The sequence below is a fragment of the Plecotus auritus genome, assembly GCF_963455305.1.
Source record: "Plecotus auritus genome assembly, chromosome: 7".
In the NCBI taxonomy this organism is placed as follows: domain Eukaryota; kingdom Metazoa; phylum Chordata; class Mammalia; order Chiroptera; family Vespertilionidae; genus Plecotus; species Plecotus auritus.
Window position 1 is genome coordinate 125317834 of NC_137774.1, and position 24196 is coordinate 125342029.

Genomic DNA, 24196 nt, shown 5'->3' on the forward strand with positions numbered 1-24196 from the left:
CAATTCTCAAATTTCTTACATTTACAAAGGTAATGTGATACATATCACATGTATTCTATAACACCTTACTAGCGCCTGAAAATCAAACACATTAATACTTCTACAAAGAAACATATATAAAGAGTTAATGTAAGTGGAATAATAAAGATTATAAATAGCCGCTCTTCTATAGATAGGAGGTTAGCTAAAAAATGAATTTTTTTACTCCAAAACTCTTGGATAATCAGAGCTTTCTGAATATCAGAATAGAGGGTAAGATAGTACTGTTGACCTGTTTTATTGATAATCACCTCATAATAGATTACAATAAAGGAGCTATTGTAAAAATTAAATAAAGGATCAAAAAAAGAACTGATTTTAGGGGCACCAACTATGACTGACAACTACAATTTGGCGATTCAGGAGAATTATCCTATTTCATTCTAAAAGCACACCTACTTTAGGAAAAGACCAATGGGCAATAAAAAGGGGAAAAAATACCACAGTAGATGGTATCCTTATAATAAAAATTAGAGATATTAAGTCAGAATTTACCAATCCTCAGAGCAAAAGTATATGTAAATGAAACTATGAGTTTAATATTGATTTCTAAAACTAGTATTATACATTTATGTAGGGAGATAAAACATTATCTTTTTACCAAGAAAGAGATGATCAATCAGATTGTCTATATACATTAAGCAATTATTAATGTTCAGACTGTTCTTTCCAAAAACAAGTAATACACAGATTTATGGAAAAAAAGGGTAACATTAATTCAAAGGAACATATTTCCATAAAAGAATGTATAATCATGGTGTGTGGTCAAGCAAATATTTGATATTTTTGAATCACCAGTCTTACCTCCTCCCTCCAAGTTTAACAATTCAACTTTAAAAGATTTTTCCAATTCAGGGATAGAATTATCAGTGATGTTAACAGAAATGTATTTATATCTTTCTCCTGGTTGAAATTCTAAGGTACCAGCAGCACTCTGAAATGCAAATGAGAGATTTATCCATTAGATTATAATTATTCTGTATATGAATGTACAAAATGAGAATGTTCTCTGTCCAAAATTATTTTAAATACTGAAACAGAAGAACATAAGTAAAATATAAAATTGGAGATACTGAAGTAAATATGTATAGCGTTCAATATAAATTACAACTAAATATTTCCCAACTAAATAAAATAGAAAAATTTTTCTTTCTTATTTGCCTATTCATCAAAAATGTAGTCCAGGCAAATGAGAAATATAAATAGATGACATCCACAAATTCCTCAAGAATTGAATGAGATGTCCAAAATTCTCTTGAACAAGTATGTTTAGAACTACTCAAATTATATAACTGAGCAATTTAAATATATAATGCATAATAATAATGGCATTTCCATTCTGAGAATTTTTCCAAGCAATAATAAATATGGGTCCATTGGACATTAAGTTTTCCTTGTCTATACTTGAAACTGCACTTTATGATATAGGTCTCCCATATTATAGATCTTCACATACTACAAGAAACAAAACATTATTTAAATTCAGTCTTAAGGCCCTTTTTTCTATTTCTTATATAAGCATTTTCCCCTCGACTTATGAGCACACATATTTATATTGTTTAAATTTTTCTAATGTTACCTTGTGTAACATATATATCATCTTGTTGAGCTATTAATGATCTCAAAGGTAAAATGAGCAGCCCAAGTACCAAATCACTTAATCACGCATTTATTCACTTTTTTTTTTAATATACATTTTATTGATTTTTTACAGACAGGAAGGGAGAGGGACAGAGAGTCAGAAACATCGATGAGAGAGAAACCGATCAGCTGCCTCCTGCACACCTCCCACTGGGGATGTGCCCGCAACCAAGGCACATGCCCTTGACTGGAACCGAACCTGGGATCCCTCAGTCTGCAGGCCAACGCTCTATCCACTGAGCCAAACCAGCTAGGGCTCATTAACTTTTTTAATACTTATCAAACACATATAGCGTGTGCATGGCACCATTTTCGATACTTCAGATTCAAAAATGGTCAAGACAGCCCAGCCAGCATGGCTCAGTGGTTGAGCCTCTATCTATGAACCAGGAGGTCATGGTTCAATCCTGGGTCAGGGCACATACCCAGGATTGTGGGCGGTAGGGGGCATGCAGGAGGCAGCTAATCCATAATTCTCTCTCATTGTTGATGTTTCTATCTCTTTCTCCCTCCCCCTTCCTCTCTGAAATCAATAAAAATATATTTTTTAAATGGTCAAAACAAATCTCTAACTCCATCAAGAACATTCCAGAAGAAGCATATGTATGTAATACAATAATTCAAACAGAGTAACAACTGCAATAAAAGACACATAGTTAGCACAAAAAAGTAAGTAATTAACTTTGCCTGGAGTATAGTTGTCAGTGGGGTAATTCTGCAAGTCTTAACAGAAATAACATGTGACTATCTTAGGAAACCATCTTGTTTGACCTTAGCAAATCTTACACAATTGGCCACTTCTTCTAGAAACATGTTATTCTCCAGTATTCCATTATATCTCACTCTCCTGTCTTACCTTCCTTTCCAGCTCATCCTTTTTAGTGTTGTCAATTTTAACATTCTCCTGTGATCTCTAAAAACTGCTGTTCATCAGACTCTAAACTCTCTCCTTAGACCAGACTATCATACTCTAGGCTTTTAATATCATTTATGTGCTCCCAACTCTCAAATTTCTATTTCAAACCTCTGATTCCAGACTTAAGTATTAATATCTATCTCAAATTTTTCGTATAATTTCTGTCAGAATTTTAAATTCTGATCTTCCTTAAAATCTATGCCTTACCTAATCCTCTCCTCGAAGCTTTAGAGTAGCAAGTTGTTTATGCCAGGAACAAAGGAGTCATTTTGATACCCTATTTGCTTTATCCTTCACACTAAACAATCCTCAAATCCTACCATTTAACTCAGTATTTCTTGTGCCCACCTACTTCATCTATACTGTTACTGCCCAGTCCAAGATACTATCATCTCTTGCCTTGCTCCATAAAATGGACTATTTACTGGTCTTTCTGTGTCCAGTGTCTACATCTTCTAATTCCATTCTCCATGGATCAGCCTAATGATATTTTATAAATACATAACAATTTTCAATTACTTCTCCTTGTTTTCACAATAAAAGCCATAGAATCTGTAAGGCCTAGAATGATCCCGCCTCTGCATACCTTATCTTTTATCACCACAACTATCTCTCATCACTCCAGAAATACTGGTCTTCTTACTGTTCTTCTGACAGCCCGTGCTTTTCCCTAATTAGGGCCATTTTACCATTTGATTCATGCCATTTTAACAGTAAGAATTACTTGCACAAGTAATTCTTTCCCCTTCATCTAGTTTAATGGTTTTCTCCTCCAACTTTGACCTTTAGAGCTCAGTACGAATACAAATTCCCCAAGAAAGCCCTCCTTGACTACCCAGACTATGTCATCACCCACCTGTCTCTCAGAGTACCAGCTCTGAACACTTCCCATGACTATGAGTCAGTCATTAATCAGCTGGTTAATATCACTTGAGAGCTGAAGTAAACACCTGGATAGTGAGAATCACCTGTATCTTCGTATATGAGAATATAGTTAAGAATAGTAATATCTGATATTCAATTGTCTCCTATTCTGTACATGATCTTTCCTGGCACCTCCCACCCTCCCTGTAACATACACATACACATGTACTCAAATGCACAGCTTCAAAAATCTTACTTCCATGTTAACACAGATGAGAGATAGCTGAAGCATCATAGAGACTTGGTAAAGGCAAAGGGTATCAGATTTCCAGATATAAAGATTCAAAGTAGTAACAAGTGAGAAACAGGGCATCTAGGCCACTGAAAATCCTCACAAATGTCCCCTAAGGCAGTGGTCGGCAAACTGCGGCTCACGAGCCACATGCAGCTCGCGAGCCGCGGTTTGCCGCTCTGTTGACTAATGAGTTTGCTGACCACTGCTAGGGAAAAACACTTATAAAACATTTTAATAATGTACTAATGTCTTTAACCTGAAGTCAAAACAGCAGTGGTCGGCAAACTCATTAGTCAACAGAGCGGCAAACCGTGGCTCACGAGCCGCAGTTTGCCGACCACTGCCCTAAGGCATTAGCTTTCCAACGGCAATGGAGAAGGGGAATGTAGGGTAGTGTTGTTTTTGTTTTAGTTATTAAGTTAAATGCGAATCCAAATGGAGAGTGGGAATGTTCAGATTATCTAGAAATTGAAGACTATCAATATAAGGACTAAAGTGTTTCTTTAAGAGAATGCAGAGAAGACAGTACTAAGCCAAGCTGAGATGTCTTGTGGAATATGTTTCATACCAAATGAGGTAAAGATACAATAAATGTCAGGACAAGAGAAATTTAACTAGGCTTTCTTTTTCCCAGTACCACACTGCTTCTCACTTGGAGAAAAACATAATTAAAATTGAAAGACATGAACATATAACTTCTTTATCATTTTGCTTTGTTTGATGGATGGAGACAAGAGGACTTAAAATGTGTAAGAAAAACAGTTTTAAATATATAGGGGAGAAACCAAGATGGCGGCATAGGTAAACACCTAAACTGCTGCCTCGCACAACAATTTCAAAACTACAACTAAAAGACAGAACGGACACCATCCAGAACCACAGGAAAGCTGGTTGAGTGAAAATTCTACAACTAGAAGGAAAGAGAAAAGCTCACAGAGAATTGGAGGTACGGCAAAGGGGCTTTGTGCGCGCAGAGAGGAAGGGCGGCTGAGAGCCTGGCTGACTTTCTCTGGCGGAAGGGGGGAGGAAGCCTCCGACCGCACTGAACCCCAGTTCTGACTGCACTGAACGCCAGTTCCGGGCGAACCCCTGGGGACCCACGCTCTTACGGGGGGAGTCTGGACTCTTGGGCGGAGACTCGAGCTGGGAAAGGCAGAAGTCTGAAGGCGCACGCGGGCCAGTGCGCACAAAGGCTGCGGAGGTTGCCACAGGCTTTCCCTAGTGGAAGGGAGTCAGAGGATCCTGACTGCACTGAGCCCCAGTTCTGACTGCAGTGAACCCCAGTTCCAGGCGAGCCCCTGGGGACCCATGCTCTTGTGGGGGGAGTCTGGACTCTCGGGCGGAGACTCGGGAGCCGGGGAAGGCGGAGGACTGAAAGCGCGCTTGCGCGTGCCAGTGCACACAAAGGCTGCGGAGGTTGCCACAGGCTTTCCCTAGTGAAAGGGAGTCAGAGGCTCCTGACGGCACTGAGCCCCAGTTCTGACTGCAGTGAACCCCAGTTCCAGGTGAGCCCCTGGGGACCCACGCTCTTGTGGGGGGGAGTCTGGACTCTCAGGCGGAGACTCGAGCTGGGGAAGGCGGAGGACTGAAAGCGCACATGCGCGCAAGGGCAAGGCTGACAGGAAGCCAAGACTGAGACTCCACCCCATCCAAGCTGAGCACAGAGGCTATTGCAATTTGGCAAGTCTAATCCTATAAGGCTGTCTCCAGCACCGAACTTCTCCCAGCATAGACACAGCTGATCCTTACAGCCAACTGGCCCGGAGGTCAATTCTTCCCAGTGATACCAACAACAATCAAGACTTAATTACAACAAGGCTGTACACACAGTCCACAAAGGGGTGCACCAAGAGTGTCCACCTCAGGTTAACTGGGGAAGCAGACCCACTGGGCCATATTGGAAACCTAGCACAAATATCTACCTTACCAACTCAGGGAATCAGTGAAAATGCGGGGTCAAAGAATCAGATCACAAACGAAAGAAATGGAGGAAAACAAACGACTGGATATAGAATTCAAAACCACCGTTATAAGACTTTTTAAGAATATCCTAGAAAAGGCCGATAAATATAACGAGACCCTCGAAGATATGAAAAAGGACCAACTAGAAATTAAACATACACTGACTGAAATAAAAAATATTATACAGAGACCCAGAAACAGAATAGAGGAACACAAGAATCAAGTCAAAGAATTGAAATACAAAGAAGCAAAAAACACTCAACCGAAAAAGCAAAAAGCAAAAAAAAAATCCAAAAAGTTGAAGATAATGTAAGAAGACTCTGGGACAACTTCAAGCGTACCAACATCAGAATTATGGGGGTGCCAGAAGAAGAGAGAGAGCAAGATACTGAAAACCTATTTGAAGAAATAATGACCGAAAACTTCCCCCACCTGGTGAAAGAAATAGACTTACAAGTCCAGGAAGCCCACAGAACCCCAAACAAAAGGAATCCAAAGAGGACCACACCAAGACACATCATAATTAAAATGCCAAGAGCAAAAGACAAAGAGAGAATATTAAAAGCAGCAAGAGAAAAACAGTTAATTACCTACAAGGGAGCACCCATACGACTGTCAGCTGACTTCTCAACAGAAACTATGCAGGCCAGACGGGAGTGGCAAGAAATTTTCAATGTGATGAATAGCAAGAACCTACAACCAAGATTACTCTACCCAGCAAAGCTATCATTCAGAATTGAAGGGCAGATAAAGAGCTTCACAGATAAGAAAAAGCTAAAGGAGTTCATCACCACCAAACCAGTATTATATGAAATGCTGAAAGGTATTCTTAAAGAAGAGGAAGAAGAAAAAAGTAAAGAGAAAAATTATGAACAACAAATACATATATATCAACAAGCGAACCTAAAAATCAAGTGAATTAAAAACCTGAGGAACAGAATAATCTGGTGAATATAATAGAATCAGGGGCATAGAAAGGGAGTGGACTGATAATTCTCAGGGGGAAAGGGGTAAGGGGGGTTCATGAAGAGAATGGACAAAAATCATACACCTATGGATGAGGACAGGGGGGGGAGGTAAGGGCAGAAGGTGGGGTGGGAAATGGGTGGAGGGGAGCTATGGGGGGAAAAAGGAGAAATAATTGTAATAATCTGAATAAAGATTTATTTAAAAAAAATATATATCGGAACAAAACCTGTAACATTAAAATAAATACAGGTGAAGCCTATGACAAATATAAAGTCCCAGTGAAATCAGTATGATAGCCATTCAAGATTCTGGCTTCAAGGGACTGAAGAACATTAATTTACATAAATTTAAAAAGCCATCAGTGCTTATTTCCCTTGTTTAGTTATGTCCCAGGTACAGTGCCATGTCCCTTCTACTCCTCCCTGAGGACTGTGTGTTTTACAACAGCAAATACTACTTTGGAAGGATGAAGTGATTTACCTGGTAGTCCTCAGGGCTGAATGCTGTCAAGGACACTGTTCTATATTCCGCCATAACCCTCCCCAGGAGTCCTTGTGCACGGACGACCAGTAGTCTAACTTCTCCATCTTCCTCCTGCACCGTGACGTGTGGAACAGTGCTCGCAGGCAGGGTCATCGTGTCCTCCGGCTGGGGAGGCAGCCCGGTGGAGAACTGCAGCAAGCCTGGCAGATACAAAGAGAGGCAGGGTATTCTGGCCCAATTTCTTATTGGGAAGAATTTCTTATTCATTTGAAACAGTCTTGCACAATTATTTTGATCATTTATAAAGGACTTTATTGAAGATTTCAATAACATGCTTTTGACACAAAATGTTTAGTTTTCAGAATGTTAAAAATTAAAGTGTTGATTTTCCTTGTTTCTACCCAAAAAAATCTTTAAAAAACAAGACCTAAGTATCAATAAAAAGAATAGTGAAAGGGCTTTAAAGTATATATCATCAAATATTTACTCATATTTGGGTCTCTAGAATTCATTCTCGAACTTAAGATTTGTAATACATTTTTTAAAAATTTAACTATGAAGATAAACCAAGATGGCGGCATAGGTAAACACCTGAACTTGCTGCCTCACACAAAAGACACAGCAGACATCATCCAGAACCATAGGAAGGCTGGCTAAGTGGAAATTCTACAACTAGAAGGAAAGAGAAAAGCCCACTGAGACTCAGAGGAGGTACAGAAGTACAGCGCAGAGGTATGGAGGCGTACATGGACATGGAAAGGGGCTAGCAACTGAGTACGTGGTTGTCTTTTTCAATCGGGAGAAAGACACAACTCCCAACTACTCTGAACTCCAGTTCCGGGCGAGAGTCTGGGGACCCAGACTCATACGAGGAGAAACTGGGCTGTCTGGCATCGGGCCAGAACACAAGGGCGGCTTTCTCTCAGAGGTGCTTGCAGCGATTACCGCAGGACACTGAGACCTGGGGGCCTCTTAGGGCAGGGCTGATTGTCAGCCATTGCTGTTTGCTTTGCCCTGGGGATTCTCTGAGACCCCACCCCACCCAATTTACAACCCCACCCAAGCTGTGCGCAGAGGCTTTTCCATACGAATGGCCTGGCCTTTTGCAATCTAAAATTACCTAACAAACTGCAGCTGGGTCAGAGAACCCCAGAGCTGCCATAAAAAGGCCCAAGGCTCCACAGCAGCTTGCATTGCTTCACAGCTGGGCCTCATCTGGGCACCTCCAAACCCCAAAAAAAGAAGAGGAATCTGCAGATCTCTCCGTAGCTCCTGCTGGGTGGCCTCAGGTAGAGACTAAATTTGCACCTCCTTGGAGATCCAAGAGCCAGTGTACCCAGTGGTCAGAGTGGGACCATCCAGATTACAACTCTTCACATCCATAAGGGACACACTCAGGGGGCAGACTCAGTGAGCACCAAAGCCCCACTGAAGCAAGTCTTGCCCCATACAGGTATTCTCCAGCACAGAAATTCTCCCATCCCAGACATAGCTAATCTTCACAGCCAATTGGCCTGGAGGTCAATTCCTCCCAGTGATACCAACAGCAATCAAGGCTTAACTATAACAAGACTGTGCACACAGCCCACAAAGGGGTGCACCAAGAGTGTCCACCTCAGGTAATTAGGGAGACTGAGCCACTGGGCCCTATAGGACGCCTAGCACACAAAGCCACTCTATCAACACAGGGAAGCAGCCAAAATGCAGAGACAAAGAAACAGGTCACAAATGACAGAAATGGAGGAAAGCAAACGACTGGATATAGAGTTCAAAACCACGGTTATAAGGTTACTCAAGAATCTTCTAGAAACATCCGAGAAATTTAGTGAGACCCTCAAGGATATGAAAAAGGACCAATTAGAAATTAAGCATACACTGACTGAAATAAAGAATAATATACAGAGATCCAACAGCAGACTAGAGGATCCCAAGAATCAAGTCAAAGATTTGAAATACAAAGAAGCATAAAACACCCAACTGGAAAAGCAAAAAGAAAAAAGAATCCAAAAATATGAAGATAGTGTAAGGAGCCTCTGGGACAACTTCAAGTGTACCAACATTTGAATTATGGGGGTGCCAGAAGAGAGAGAGCAAGATATTGAAAACCTATTTGAAGAAATAATGACAGAAAACTTTCCCCACCTGGTGAAAGAAATAGACTTACAAGTCCAGGAAGCGCAGAGAACCCCAAACAAAAGGAATCCAAAGAGGACCACACCAAGACACATCATAATTAAAATGTCAAGAGCAAAAGACAAAGAGAGAATCTTAAAAGCAGCAAGAGAAAAACAGTTAGTTACCTACAAGGGAGCACCCATATGATTGTCAGCTGATTTCTCAACAGAAACTATGCAGGCCAGAAGGGAGTGGCAAGAAATATTCAAAGTGATGAATAGCAAGAACCTACAACCAAGATTACTCTACCCAGCAAAGCTATCATTTAGAATTGAAGGTCAGATAAAGAGCTTCACAGACAATAAGAAAGCTAAAGGAGTTCATCACTGCCAAACCAGTATTATATGAAATGCTGAAGGGTATTCTTTAAGAAGAGGAAGAAGAAGAAAAAGGTAAAGATAAAAACTATGAACAACAAATACATATCTATCAAAAAGTGAATCTAAAAATCAAGTGAATAAAAAATCTGATGAACAGAATAAACTGGTGAATATAATAGAATCAGGGGCATAGAAAGGGAGTGGACTGACAATTCTTAGGGGGCAGGGGGCATGAGGGATGCGGGAAGAGACTGGACAAAAATCATACACCTATGGATGAGGACAGTGTGGGTGGGGTAAGGGCAGAGGGTATGGTGGGAACCTGGTGGAGGGGAGCTATGGCGGGGGGGAAAAGAGGAACAGCTGTAATAATCTGAACAATAAAGATTTATTTAAAAAATTTAACTATGAAAACAGAGTTGAAGAGCCTCCCACTTTTCCTACACAGAACTTTTATTTATTTTTATTGTTGAAAGTATTACAGATATTCCTTTTTTATCCCCCATTCCTACACAGACCTTTTAATAGATATTCTTGCTTTATTCCTACAAAAGTACTATTAGCCCTAACCGGTTTGGCTCAGTGTGTAGAGCGTCGGCCTGCGGACTGAAGGGTCCCAGGTTTGATTCCGGTCAAGGGCATGTACCTGGGTTGTGGGCACATCCCCAGTAGGGGGCGTGCAGGAGGCAGCTGATCGATATCTCTCTCTCATCGATGTTTCTAACTTTCTATCCCTCTCTCTTCCTCTCTGTAAAAAATCAATAAAATATATTTTTAAAAAAAAGTACTATTAATTTTCAATGCAGAAATAGTTTCAGTTTATTAGGACAAACATCTATAATACTTTGCCAATTAAGGAATTTATAACTTTTCAGTATAAGACAAAAAAAATTTAATATATACTATATAATAACAACTCCACTTCTTAAAGCTTAATAAATTACGAAGTACTTAAATTAATTAGATGTTAACTTACCACACTAGGATAATATTTTTAAATGTTTTGATAGCCATGAATAGAAATACTTCCATTCATTTTACATAATCCTACATATACTTTTCAAAATATATCCAGAAATTAATCTTTAAATTTTCTTTCATAAGTAATGTTCCTCAAAATGGGAGCTTAGAAATTCAAGAGCTTAGAAGCGAGAGGGTCTGAAGGAGTTCTACTGAAATCATTTGTAAAAAAAAAAAATCCCTTAAGAATTTATTAACAAGACCAAGTACACCCAGAGAAGAGAGGATTATTCTTGCAAAAGGGCTTAGTTACCATATGGATGATCACTGGCTTTGATAGTGATATCTGTCGTTTCCTTTTCAGGATCTATACTTGCACCACTGGTGGGAGTTGAACCTAATTTCCCATCTCCAGGAATTGCAGAAACCAATGTCACACGGAAATACTCATTGAGCTCAGGAATGTCATCATCAAGAACATATATATTCAGAACCTAAACAAATAAAAATCCAGAGGCATTAAGCAATGAGGAATGTATAAATTATTTATCACTTCCCAAAATAGAATAGCAATTAAATTATATTCGTGTTGTTGTTGTTTTTTTAATATATTTTTATTGATTTCAGAGGAAGGGAGAGGGAGAAAAAGACAGAAACATCAATGATGAGAGAGAATTATTAATTGGCTGCCTCCTGCACTCCCCCTACCAGGGACCAAGCCTGCAAAAACCGGGCATTTACCCTGACCAGGAATTGAATCATGACCTCTTGGTACATAGGCTGACACTCAACCACTGAGCAACAGCAGCTGGGAATTAAATGATATTTAATTAAAGTTACTATTTAACATGTCTTTTCCAGATAAACTGGTTTTGTAAGATGGAAAGGCTAGTGTAGACGTAGCAGGCATACTACTATAAACCAACCCCACTATTCAATCTTATTATTATTGCTTTAAAAATCATTATTTTAATTAAAAAATTATAGAAGAAAACATTTTAAATAAATATTCACAGGAGGTGTGTAGGGGCTGGGAGAAGGGAGTAAAAGGGGGAGATGAGAGTTATCTGTAATACTATCAACAATAAAAATATATTAAAAAATATTAACAGGAACATACACAATTATTTTCCTGACCAAATTTTATTTAATGTTATCCCTCCCAAAATCTATATGAATCCACTTTATAAAGCTATGTTTTCCAGTTATATTTTTAAATAATAGTTAAGTTTCCTAAGGGAAAAATTTGGGAATCAACTCTGTTTTCCAAATAGAAATTTTAAAAAATTACCACTATCATTATTACTTGATAAAAGAAAAAGCACTTTAAATTCAAAAAGTAGTAAAAAAGACATCAGGTCCAGCTGGCATGGCTCAGTGGTTGAGTGTCAACCTATGAAGCAGGAGGTCATGGTTCAGTTCCCGGTCAGGGCACATGCCCAGGTTGTGGGCTCGATCCCCAGTGTGGGGCTTGCAGGAGGCAGCTGATCAATGATTCTCTCTCATCATAGATGTTTCTATCTCTCTCTACCTTTCCCTTCCTCTCTGAATTCAATAAAAATATGTTTTAAAAAAAAGACATCAGAATAAAATACAGTCCTTTAAACTGAATAATGTTACCCTTATGAGAACTTACTAGTTGTCCTAATTCTCCTCATTTTATTAAAGACCAGTAAAATATTTATCATGGATAGCACTATAGAGTGCTACAGGGGAACTTTTGTTATAAACTATTTAAGTTGTTCCCATCTTCCCCCAAATTATGGACAGTTGATCACTCTTCTTGAGCTTCGACTCTTTAAATCTTAAGAACATTTTTAAAATTCCCTGAATGTTATCTTCTCATCCAATTAACTAACTTCTAAATCCCTGAGAAATTTCCTTGAAGATTATATCTGCAAGTCTGAAGTTATTTTACTATTTATCCCTGATGACCTATAAGCTATTTCCTTTTTTTAATGAAAAATACTGAGATGAATAGTCCAACATAATGGGCTAAAAGAATGCAAAAAAAATCCTGACGGCCCTGGCTGATAACTCAGTTGGTTAGAGCGTCATAATGATATGCCAACATTGTGGGTTTGATCCTCAGTCAGGGCACATATGAGTCAATCAATGAGTGCATAAATAAGTGGAACAACAAATCGATCTTTCTCTCCCACCCCTTCTTCCTCCCGCCCTCCCTCTTTCTGTCCTACCTAGGTCTCTAAAATCAATTTTTTAAAAAAAAATTAATTCAGCAACAGTGACTAATTACTCAAGAAAGAAAATAAAAAAGGATTATAGGAGAGGATAAAGTTTTATAAAATTTCTGTCTCAAATTTTATTTTAAGACAACATATTTTAAGTATAAATTAAAATCACGTTTAGTTGGAACTTATTTGGAACATTTTTAAAAGCTTTTTCTTCTTAAAATATTGACAGAAAGGCATTTCTTCCTTCTTAGATGTATTTTATGTAACCTTGGGTCAAATATGTGAGTTTGTTTTTCATATTATATTGAAGATAAAGGAAATATTATAATTTGTTTTTAAAAACAACTTTTATGGCTAACTTTTCATTAAAAATGTTACTCATCTCAATTTCACTTACAGAGTGTCATTTACTTCTGGAGCATCTATTCAGAAATGCAATGATGGTTCATCAAAAATTTTTGGTAACACTGGAGAGCACTTGTAATTTCAAAACAAACAAAAAAAAATCACCTCATTTTTTGAAATTTAAAAATAAAATGAGATTATAGTTATAAGAATTTCTCATTGCCTGAAAAAATACCATTAAGAATTCTGCCATTTTCCATTGTATCAGTAATAACAAAAACCCTGCAATAATAAACCTCCAAGCTATACCACCTTTATTATACTGGGATTAAGGAACACATAAAACTATAACACACACCATTCAAAATTCTTAATTTTTCTTTTGCATAAATAAATACAAAAATATTTTAGACCACCCTGCATGGCTCAGTGGTTGAGCGTCAACCTATGAACCAGGAGGTCACAGTTCTATTCCCGGTCGGGCACGTGCCAGGACTCAATCATGGGTGTGCAGGAGGCAGCTAATCCATGATTCTCTCTCATCATTGATATTTCTCTCTCTTCCTATCCCTTCCTCCCTGAAATCAATAAAAAAATTTTAAATATTTTATACCATGACACATACCTAATTGCCTAAATATTTTAAATTGCTTAAATATCAAGAAGCTGCAAACAAATACCAGGACAGATCACAAACAGCTTCCCAGGAGCCTGTCAAAGAAACAAAGAAGGTAGGGTTTACCTCTGATCTCTGCCAAGGAAGGAATGTGATAGTTCCACTGGCATTAGCAAAATCATCAACAAGGTAATTAATGCCATCAGATTCGATCTGCGAGATGGTGTAAAAAACATGCACGTAACCCAGAGCTCCTCGGGTTCGCTCCACCACACATGAAATAGTGGACCCCTCCTCTGCAATCTGTAATTGAACACAAATTATTTATAATTATATGCCAATTCAAATCAGTTATACAATTACAATGCTTTCATAAAATCCTTTTACCATGATCTTAATTCTGCAACTTTCTACAACTCTAAGGCCTCTACATCCCTCCAGATATATTTTTGTCTGCTAAAAAAAAAAAATTGACTCCTTTCATTGTATCTTGTTCTTTTATAGGGATAAATAAAGCAAAAAGAATGATAGTAAATTAACTGTGCATATAATTCATTCATTGATACCTCCTGAGTGCCAGCCACTGTGCTAGATGCTATGGATACAAAGGATTTTTTGAAAAAAAAACAAAAGCACAGTGCTTTCTCTGGATAAGTCTAAAGAAAAAGACAACTCAAATTCTATGAGTGCAGCACAGACAGAACAATTGGGGCAGAAGTCAGAGGTAGAGGGTGAAACATGACATCAGGAGAACACTCCAGGCCTGAACATGATATAATTGAGTGGCTCAGAGGGAATCATGTTGAGGGTGGTGTAAGTGCCACGTGGGGAGAGCCTTGAGAAATGCCTGATGGGGAGAGAACAGTTAGGTCAAGGACATTTATGTCATGCTTAACTTAGTTTTGATATTTCTGTCATATAAACATAGTCGTCCCTCAGTATCCACAGGTTATTTTTGGTTCTAAGACCACCCCCACCACCAAAAGATTTCAAAACCTGCAAATGTTTAAGTCCCTTGTATAAAAAGGTGTAGCATTAGCATATAACCTACACACATTCTTTCTTATACTTTAAGTCCTCTCTAGATTACTTGTAACACCAAATATAATTTAATGCTGTGTACATAGTTGTTATACTGTATTGCTTATGGAATAATAAGAAAAAAAATGTGTGTTTATATGTTCAATACAGATACAACCACCATTGGCCTACTACAACTATACAACTACACAGTACATGTCAGCAACAATGTGACTTTTTTTCAAATATTTTCGATCCACATTTGGTTGAAACCAAGGATAGAGAATCCGCAGAGATGCAGGGCCAACTCTATATGTATGCATACACACACATGGTTGTGTATGTGTGTGTGTTATGTAGAAAACATTTTTATCTAAACACTTTAAGATAATGCTTATTACTTTCATGGAGCAAGAAGTTGTAATAGCTTTTAGAATATGGTCTTCATATGCTCAAATTCTGAATCTCTTGACTTAGTTTCCTTTTTATGTGAGCAAACACAATTCACAGGAAAAAACTACAACTGAATGAAGAGATCAAAATACAAATCTTTATATATGTCACTAGTTTTTATATCAATCATAAGCACTCTGATCAGCATTAGATAAAGCCATTTCAGTTCTGACATTAGGGCTAGAGAGAACAGATTTGAAATTTGTCTACAAACAGGCAATAGTTAAAAGTTATCAATGAGCATGCAGCACCTGATGTACCAGTAAATCCTCTGAGTTTTACTGAACATCAGCACTCTTACTCCAAAGTGTGGCAGCAACCCTGGTGCCTCAGAATGAACAAAGACCAAGCACCCTGGGGCAATACTGTGACTCCTTTATCTGCCTGCGGGTCTACTGGCATGGGAAGCCCAGAACAACCAAGGTTGTCCAATTTGGGAAATACTGAACCAGAGGATGAAATCATCAATACCAGATGATGATAAAGACAGAGAGAATAAATCATTAAAATATATTTTTCTACTATTAAAATATTCATCTAATTGACTTCAGATTCATGATACAAGCAAATGTTTGGGCCAATATATGAAGGAGCAAAACACCAAGTAATAATCATCAGGACCATCATCACTTCCTTTTTCAATAGAAGCCATTAGAGTTTTCTCTTTCGAGTCAGGAGGTTGCCAAGTCTTCAGACCAGCACAAGAGTCATTTGAAAGGTTAACATTGAGAAGAGTTCTTGGTATGTATTTTCCTAGAAAAAAGAATGTACCATTCTGAGCCATGAATTGGCTTTCTCTATTGAAATAGAAGATTAAAGGTAAACAATTACACGTCCAATTAATTTTTTACTTTGCCACATGCTTGGGTGATGATGTGTGATATCAGATTATATCAATACCACTTCTATCTAAAGGAATCTATTCACATAACATATGGCAGGCACTTCACACCAAACACAGACCAAGTTAAATAATATTCTCACTTTTACAAAGATGCTCTCAAAATGCCTCTAAATTTTGTCTTAAGTCATGAGTTTATAAACATAAAACATATCCCAAGTATTAGTTTTAAATGTAAAATAATGAGACTAGCAAGTTCTATGAATCACTATAAAGAGCAATCTCATTAATGTATAATTAGGTGATATACAAGATTGCAGGACATATAAAATAGGGCAAAAATAAGGTGGAGAGAAAATAACATATAAAGTACACAAAATATAGGAAGGCAACATGAGAGTGTGGTTACTAGGCTATAGAACCATCATCTGTTCAGTACAGGTTTCACTTGGAATCCAAAGTAAGCCTCATCAGGGCTCCAAACGGCATACAGGTTTATTCATTCATTCCATTTTAATTTATTAATCACCTACTATTTGCCAGGACATAGTATTCCTGGTTAGGAGGGAACAAATTAAAAAAAAAAAAAACTATCATCTCTTTCAATATGCCAAAGAGTAGATGATGTCATATTCTACATATTTGCATTATTTAACATGTGATTATACTTTCATTTTAACTTTGATATTACTTTATAAGTCTATACAAATGTAAAAAGTATAATGTAACTCAGAAGTCTTTAAAGGGTGCTTATTGCCTTCAGCATTTTTGAAGGGCTAAGAAAAAAGTTAACTTTCCAATGTCACTGAGAAGAATCTAGAGAAGACAACGGTTTTTATTTCTGGAAATGAAGCAAAGAAGCATAAAACTTAAGCTCTGAAGACAATTCCAGGCATAAATTAAAACAGCAGTTCTCAAATATTTTAGTTTCAGGAACCCTGAACACTCACAAAAATTATTGAGAACACTAAGAATTTTTTTGCTTGTGTTGGTGAAACCTATTGATATTACCATTTTACAACTGAAAACTGGAAAAAAATATTGATATATTAATCATTTTAAAACAGTGATAATAAATCCATTACATGCTAACAAATAAGCAACATATTTTATAAGGAATAAGTATACTTTCTAAAACAAAAACTTAGTAATAAAGGAGCATTTTTTATATTTTTACAAATCTCTTTAATGTCTAACTTAATAGAAGACAGCTAAATTTTAATATTTCCTTCTGCAATCAATTTGTCTTTTGCTATTTATGTTGATTCAAGTATATAAAGAATGTCTAGGTTTGTATAAAAATATACTAAAAACGGGGGGAGGGTTTAGTAGTCTTTTTAAATAGCTGTGGGTATTCTCCCTTGATATTTTTAACCAAAATTTGACAAGTGGTAGTTTCTTAAAGTTGCAATGTGAAATCATACTCTAATACATTAAAACCCGTTGCTCTATTTTACATTTTGAATCAATCTTTTTACCCAGGCATGATTTTGTAATGATATGCATTGATTATTTGGAAACTATTTGTTCACTGAGTTATACAGATCTGCCAAATGTTGACACATTTCATTATACAAAATAAATAAGTCACACTTGCTAACTGCAAAGTTATTAAGTACAAGGTTTTTAAGGTTTTTAAGAGAAACAGTCGAGCTCACTTTGGCAAATAAAAGTGTTCCAAAATTCTAATTTTTGTTTGAAAGCTTAAATTTTTATCATTGGCAACAAGTACTTTTTCTTGTAGTCACTGACTCACTTCATTTTCATGAAAATGCGTTCCATATACCCATGTCCAAATAACCGAAATTTGTCAGTCATATTTTTCAACTAAAGGTGATGTTCCATGAAAAGCACAGCTAGTTGAACTCACAATGCACTAGCAGATACTTTTCTTCAGGGCAACTACCATGTTTGGTCAAAGCAGAAGTGCTGTATTTGTGATTCCCATTTCGTGACATGAAACACTAAAAAGACAGGGATTCCGGGGTCAAGATGTTATCAAATTAATATTCTGTACTGCTTAATCAAAGATATTCGTATGTGAAAATTTGCACCTTTTAAACTGCAGGCAAGTGGGGAAGAATAAAGCAATTACAACTTGTACAGTTTCGTGCCTCTGCCTCGATTCACAGAAGGAACTACCAGACAGCAGATTTGTGGCAACCACTGCTTCTGCAGTGCACGTGTCAATAAAATGAGAAAGACATCTCAGTATTTTCATAACATTAGGCTTGATCTTTGAAGAACTCCTCAAACATATCGGAAATCCCAGGGCTACACTTTGAGAATGACTTCAGTAAGCCATAAATATGATGGGTGATGATGATGATAAAACTATTTCATATCATTCCTGTCTTCAAATCATTCTAAGATGAAAGTAAGAGTTCTATACTTGTATTCTTAATAGTTTTAGGAATGAAAATTTTGTAATATTCCTGACAATCAAATTCAAATGTTCAATCTTTTGGACTCAACCACACTTTTTCTATGTTAACAATCTAAACTTTTACTCTTTCCAGTATAGATACACTGTATTCTGTTTCTCCCATGTGGGCTTGGGAAATAACCAATTATGTTTTCTTTTTCTTTCCAGCAATTCTACTAGCATAGGTGCAACAGCCTCCATAGGGAAGTTCTCTCTTCTGCGCTCAAAGGCTTGACTGGCCTCATTCAAATTCTGAGATTTCTGGGAACAGGCAAAATTGCATACCTAGGTGGAGCTAAACTAACACCAACCCAATCTAGAAATAGAACTTGTGAGACAAGCCAGCACTGAATACTTACTATAATGGTCCAGAAAGCCAAAAAAATACTCAAAAACTATTAGTTATTTAGGTAGGTTTTTAAAATTTATGTGTTTTGTGTGTTTTTTTCAGTTTGGTTGTTTATGCAGTTTAACTGAAGCTAAAAGTGTTTGTTATTTGAACTATGAGCATTTTCATTTTTTTATATTCAAACACATTCATAAGTTCAATAAAGACTTTTGAGTATCTACTATGTTACATTCTAGGTGTGAGAGAGACAATCATGAACAATAAGACCTTATTACACTCAGAGCTCTTTCATCTTTGTGGTGAAAATGGATAACCAGTAAGTGAGTGGATTTAGAAGTAACAAAGGAAATATAAGAGTTTGATCAATGCTAGAAAAAAGAAGTAAAACTAGGTGAAGAAATAGAAAGTGATTAATTGAAAGAACAGAGTAAGAAAGTCTTCACTGAGGAGACATCTTTGGAGCGGAGTCTTGAATGACTAAATCCTGAAGAGCTAGAATAAGAGAGATCCAAAGAGAGAAGCTAGGAATCCTGGTGCCCTGAGATAGGAACTGAACAGGCAATTCTGACTGCAACACAATGACCAAAGAGGAGAATTACAGGAGAGGTCAGAGCCATAGGCAGCTGCCAGGTCCTGAGAGAACTGAGGGGAGGCTGGCTTTACCTGGCACTATAATGGTTCTCACACCCTCATGGAAGCCACCTGTCTTTTAAAAAATAGAGATGATGCCGAAACCGGTTTGGCTCAGTGGATAGAGCGTCGGCCTGCGGACTGAAAGGTCCCGGGTTCGATTCCGGTCAAGGGCATGTACCTTGGTTGCGGGCACATCCCCAGTGGGAGGTGTGCAGGAGGCAGCTGATCGATGTTTCTCTCTCATCGATGTTTCTAGCTCTCTATCCCTCTCCCTTCCTCTCTGTGAAATATCAATAAAATATATATTAAAAAAAATAAAAAAATAAAATAAAAAATAGAGATGATGATACTAAAATATAGAAGGAAAGATGACAGGTTAGAGGTCATAAGACATCCCATTGTATCTTAGGAGAAAAAAAGAAAAAGAAAAGGAAAATAAATATTTATTAAGTACTAGTCACTGCCAAACTTTGAACTATGTATTGATCTTGTCTCAAATAATTCAACTTAGGTTAGTTATTTGCTTGGGTCTCTAAGCCTCAGTTGCTATCCCTATAAAGTGAAGAGAGTAATAATTAATATTTGTTGCAGCTATATTATGGATTGTCATAAAGGTGCATGAAAAACAACATGTAAAGTTCTTTGACGACTTAGTAGCTATTAAAAGGTATTGTCATTATAAATAAACATATTTCTTTAAGTTATAGATTTGTATGACATTGGTCCTCCCTACTCTAGGATAGTCTCTTTCTGGTATAGAAAAATACCACTATTTACTGTAACCTCTTATGATTATCACCATCCAAAGTGCTAAGGGGACAATGAGATACCCCAATTTGAGCTATAATGAAGCCTATGACCTAGATTATTTTTTCATGCTCTTCCAATTCATGTTTTTCTTAATCACTTCAATTTGCATAAACACTCTTCTGAAACTACTTGCAAAGGGAAAGACTCTCTTGTTCCTTGACATCTTTTCACAGACATGGAGCTGCTGCAGTCACATTTGACACCTGTGAAGTAGTTTCATGAGATCTCACATTACTGAACAGGAAACCAATATGATTACGAATCTTTGAAAACTTGGACAGAACTGATAAGGCCAGTAAAACAGCCTAATTAATTAAGCTGGCCAAGATGGTTGATAAGAAAGGAGTTTATACCCAACAACTAAGAATGTTTTAACTAACAACTTAAGTACATTTGACATACGAGGGGGGGGGGACCTCAAAATATTATATTTAATGAAGTTTCCAGTATTATTCATAGAAGCTTTCAATACATATTATTTCATCTACTTATGTGGTAATCCAATAGTAGCTAGAAAGTAATTTACATATAATTACTTGTAGAGTATAATTATATATTATGTGAAACGCATTAAGTTAAAGATTATGGCTAAAGTTTCATTTGCTAAATTGTTATTACTTCTAGCAGCTTATTAAGCTTCTGACTCAAACTGTGAATTTATAAGACCAAAGACCTTACAATTCACATTTGCAACCACTGGCTCTTTCATACTTTTTGGCATAGATACTCAGGCAAACTTACCAAATGAAAGAAAGCCCACTCCCAAACAAATTCACCTACAATGAGTTTTTTAACTCCAAAGTTCTCCAAGTTCACTACTTACCTCTGGTATACAAGCCCCTGTGAAACCAAACAGGCCATTGGCATTGTCACTTTTTTGTATTATTAATCTTGCTGTAGTATTCTGTTCAGAAATACGAGCTCCTCCATATACAGAGACTAGTTTAAGGATGAATAACTCTTCTCCTTCCTCTTCATTGTCATCTTTTGCAGAAATAATGAAGGACTTGTTAGTTTCTCCCTGTCTGAACTCCAGATACCCAGAGACAGGGTGTAAATCACTCTTTGCTGGCATGGCATGAAGTTCATAAATTTCTTCAAGGGTCAGTTTCTGCTCATAGAACCTCACATCCTGCATCAGACCTGTAAATCTGTCATAGCCATTCATTCCTGCCCCAATTCTCAGAGTTCCAGGACCTGAAATAAGAAACGGATTTAAATGCTTCAACATCCACTAGTCTCCTGTCCTAAATTACAAGTGTGATTCAGAAAATGAAGCAACTCTATTGAAAGGTTTTATAAGTAAAGCTTTTGTATAACTAGAATATAATCAAATAAATACCTTCTGTTTTGAAGAAAAATGATTCAGTAATCACTGGGATTCAAGATATTTTGTGCTACAGGTTATTTTATACATGGGTATGTATGTGTATATGTATATATGTATGTGTGTATATACCTGGATAGACATTTCTTCCAGGAAATTTTAAAATTTCCTTGCACATCTAGGAATAAAATCATTTAATTCAGTTACAATTTCAAAACTTTAGTATGACTATTCTTTGAAAATTTCAAGGCTTGATCTGTTAGAAATTAATCTTGAGTTAAATAAAATTGTGAGAATTTAGGAAAATAAGTTTTTGTGGATCAAATATAACTATCCATAAAACTAATGCAATGAATGTAGAAAAAAAATGTTTTTCTTCCCAGGAACAACTTTATATATGAGTCTTGGGTAATAACAACATGCAGCCCTTTTCAAGAATTCACCAATTCTTATTTCTTTACTTATTCCCTGTCCAAGGCTTGGCAGTGATTTGGGGGAAAGTACCAGTACTATTCCTTATCAAGATCACCAATCAAGGCAATTTTACAAGTCGCTGCCCAGATAGCTCTTTTAGGGTAGTTCACATGCAGCCTAGACATTATTATCACAGTTGTCCCAGGCCTTCTCTAGTGGTTCTGGACCGACTATATAGTAATGAAAGTGAAATATCTAAACAGGGAAAAATATTGATGAACCTCTTAAAAAATACTAAACAAAAGAAGCCAGCCCTATATTTTAAGCATGCAGTTGTCCAAATTCTCAATACAACAACACCTTCCAAGGGAAGCAGACTTTATAGTCAGTGATGAATCGCTTCAATGGCATCTATTTAAGGATATATTTTGACCAAAATGCACATATTGCTTAAAACAGTTTCTAAACACTTGGTGCTTGACTAGCTGGGATGCCAACATTACCTGGGATGTATTTTTTTTTAAATTAATATACTTTCTTTGTTATTGTTGTTTTTGGAGCAGTTTTAGGTTTTTAGAAAAATCAAGTGGAAAATATAGAATGTACCCTCTCACAGTCCTTCAGTTTCCCTTATCATCAACATCTTGAATTAGTGCAGTAAACCAGTTACAATAGATGAGCCTATAGTGACACATTATTAAGTAAAATACGTCATTTACTGTTATATTAGTGTTCATTCTTTGTTTTGTACATTCTATGGGTTTTAACAAATGACATGTATTTACCATTTTTATATCATAGAGTATTTTCACTGCCCTAAAACTCCTCTGTGCTCTGCCTATTCATCCCTCCCTCCTCACAACCCCTGGCAACTACAGATCTTTTTACTGTCTCATGACGTATAATTACAATCATACAGTATGTAGCATATCACTTTGGCTTCTTTCACTTGGTAATGTGCATTTAAGGTCCCTCCATGTATTTTCATGGCTTGATAGCTCATTTCTTTTTATCACTGAAGAATATTCCATTCTCTCGATAGGCCACAGTTTATTTATTCATTCACTTACTGAAGGACATCATGGTTGCTCCCAAGTTGTGGAAATTATGAATAAAGCTTCTATAAACATCAAAAAAATAAACACTGCTCAATTCCATTTACATATATTGTAAAAAGGGAAAAGCTACTCTTACGCTCTTGTAAAGGGCAATACTAGGTGGACAGGGTGGTGAGTTAGTGACTTGAACAGAGCCAAAAGGGGCTCCTAAAATGCTGTTTCTTGATCTGGAGACTGGTTATGTGGGTGCTGAAACTGATGGGTTTAAAGTTTTAAAAAATTCAACTACCTGTACATTTATGATATGTACACGACTATATATTTTATAATATGTAACACATACTATATTTCATTAATAACTTTTAAAACTACATACACTATTTTAATAATTTTCTTTCCAAGTTTCAAATTACGAAAACAATCTAAGTTCCCTGCAGTAAGCTAAAGACAGAAAGAGAAATACAGCTCTCACTAACCCCAATTTTTCCCATTCTCATTCTAACACCATGCTATCACCAAAGGAACCAAAGTTAACAAATACATGTACATATTTACACAATCAAAAAAGGGAACAATTCAATGCCACAGATACTGTAAGCATACATCTTTTTTTCCTAATAAAAGAAAAACATAACTAGATATCTAATGCAGGAGGTTCAGAAGAAAATATTCTATTACACAATAAACATATAAAGGCTGCTCTGCTTCCTTATTAAATGAAAAACAGAATCAAATCATAAGTTGGAGGGGCTGAAGGGGAATTTGTGATTATAATGGACATAACCAGTATTGTATGTAAACATGCTAAATGTGCTTCTCAAGAAACAGCATCAGCTCCAGCTTAAAGACAATAATGATTATCTTTTCAAAGCATTACATAGAATTCACCAATTTACTCCTTATGCTATAAAGCCATGAAACCGCTGGCTTTATGTAATATTTCTCTTCTGCTTTCTCTTTAACATATCTCCATCACCTCCCAACTCCAACAATATTGAGCTAGCAGCAGTTCCCATTACAACATGCTATTTCACATTTCCGTACCTTTGCTCTTTTCTCTACCTGAAACATTATGCCCTATCCACC

General features: G+C 36.8%; 1 protein-coding gene across 1 annotated transcript in view; it reads right to left on the bottom strand.

The window, feature by feature from the left end:
• ADGRV1 (adhesion G protein-coupled receptor V1) overlaps nucleotides 1-24196 on the bottom strand; it is a gene marked incomplete at its 5' end in the record, with an annotated part of 472861 nt that overhangs the window by 404676 nt on the left and 43989 nt on the right. The window contains 5 exons of the mRNA XM_080679158.1: nucleotides 844-973; nucleotides 7167-7369; nucleotides 10938-11118; nucleotides 13907-14083; nucleotides 21135-21508. Coding sequence (XP_080535284.1) covers nucleotides 844-973; nucleotides 7167-7369; nucleotides 10938-11118; nucleotides 13907-14083; nucleotides 21135-21508 — 1065 coding nt within the window. The remainder of the gene's footprint in view (nucleotides 1-843; nucleotides 974-7166; nucleotides 7370-10937; nucleotides 11119-13906; nucleotides 14084-21134; nucleotides 21509-24196) is intronic.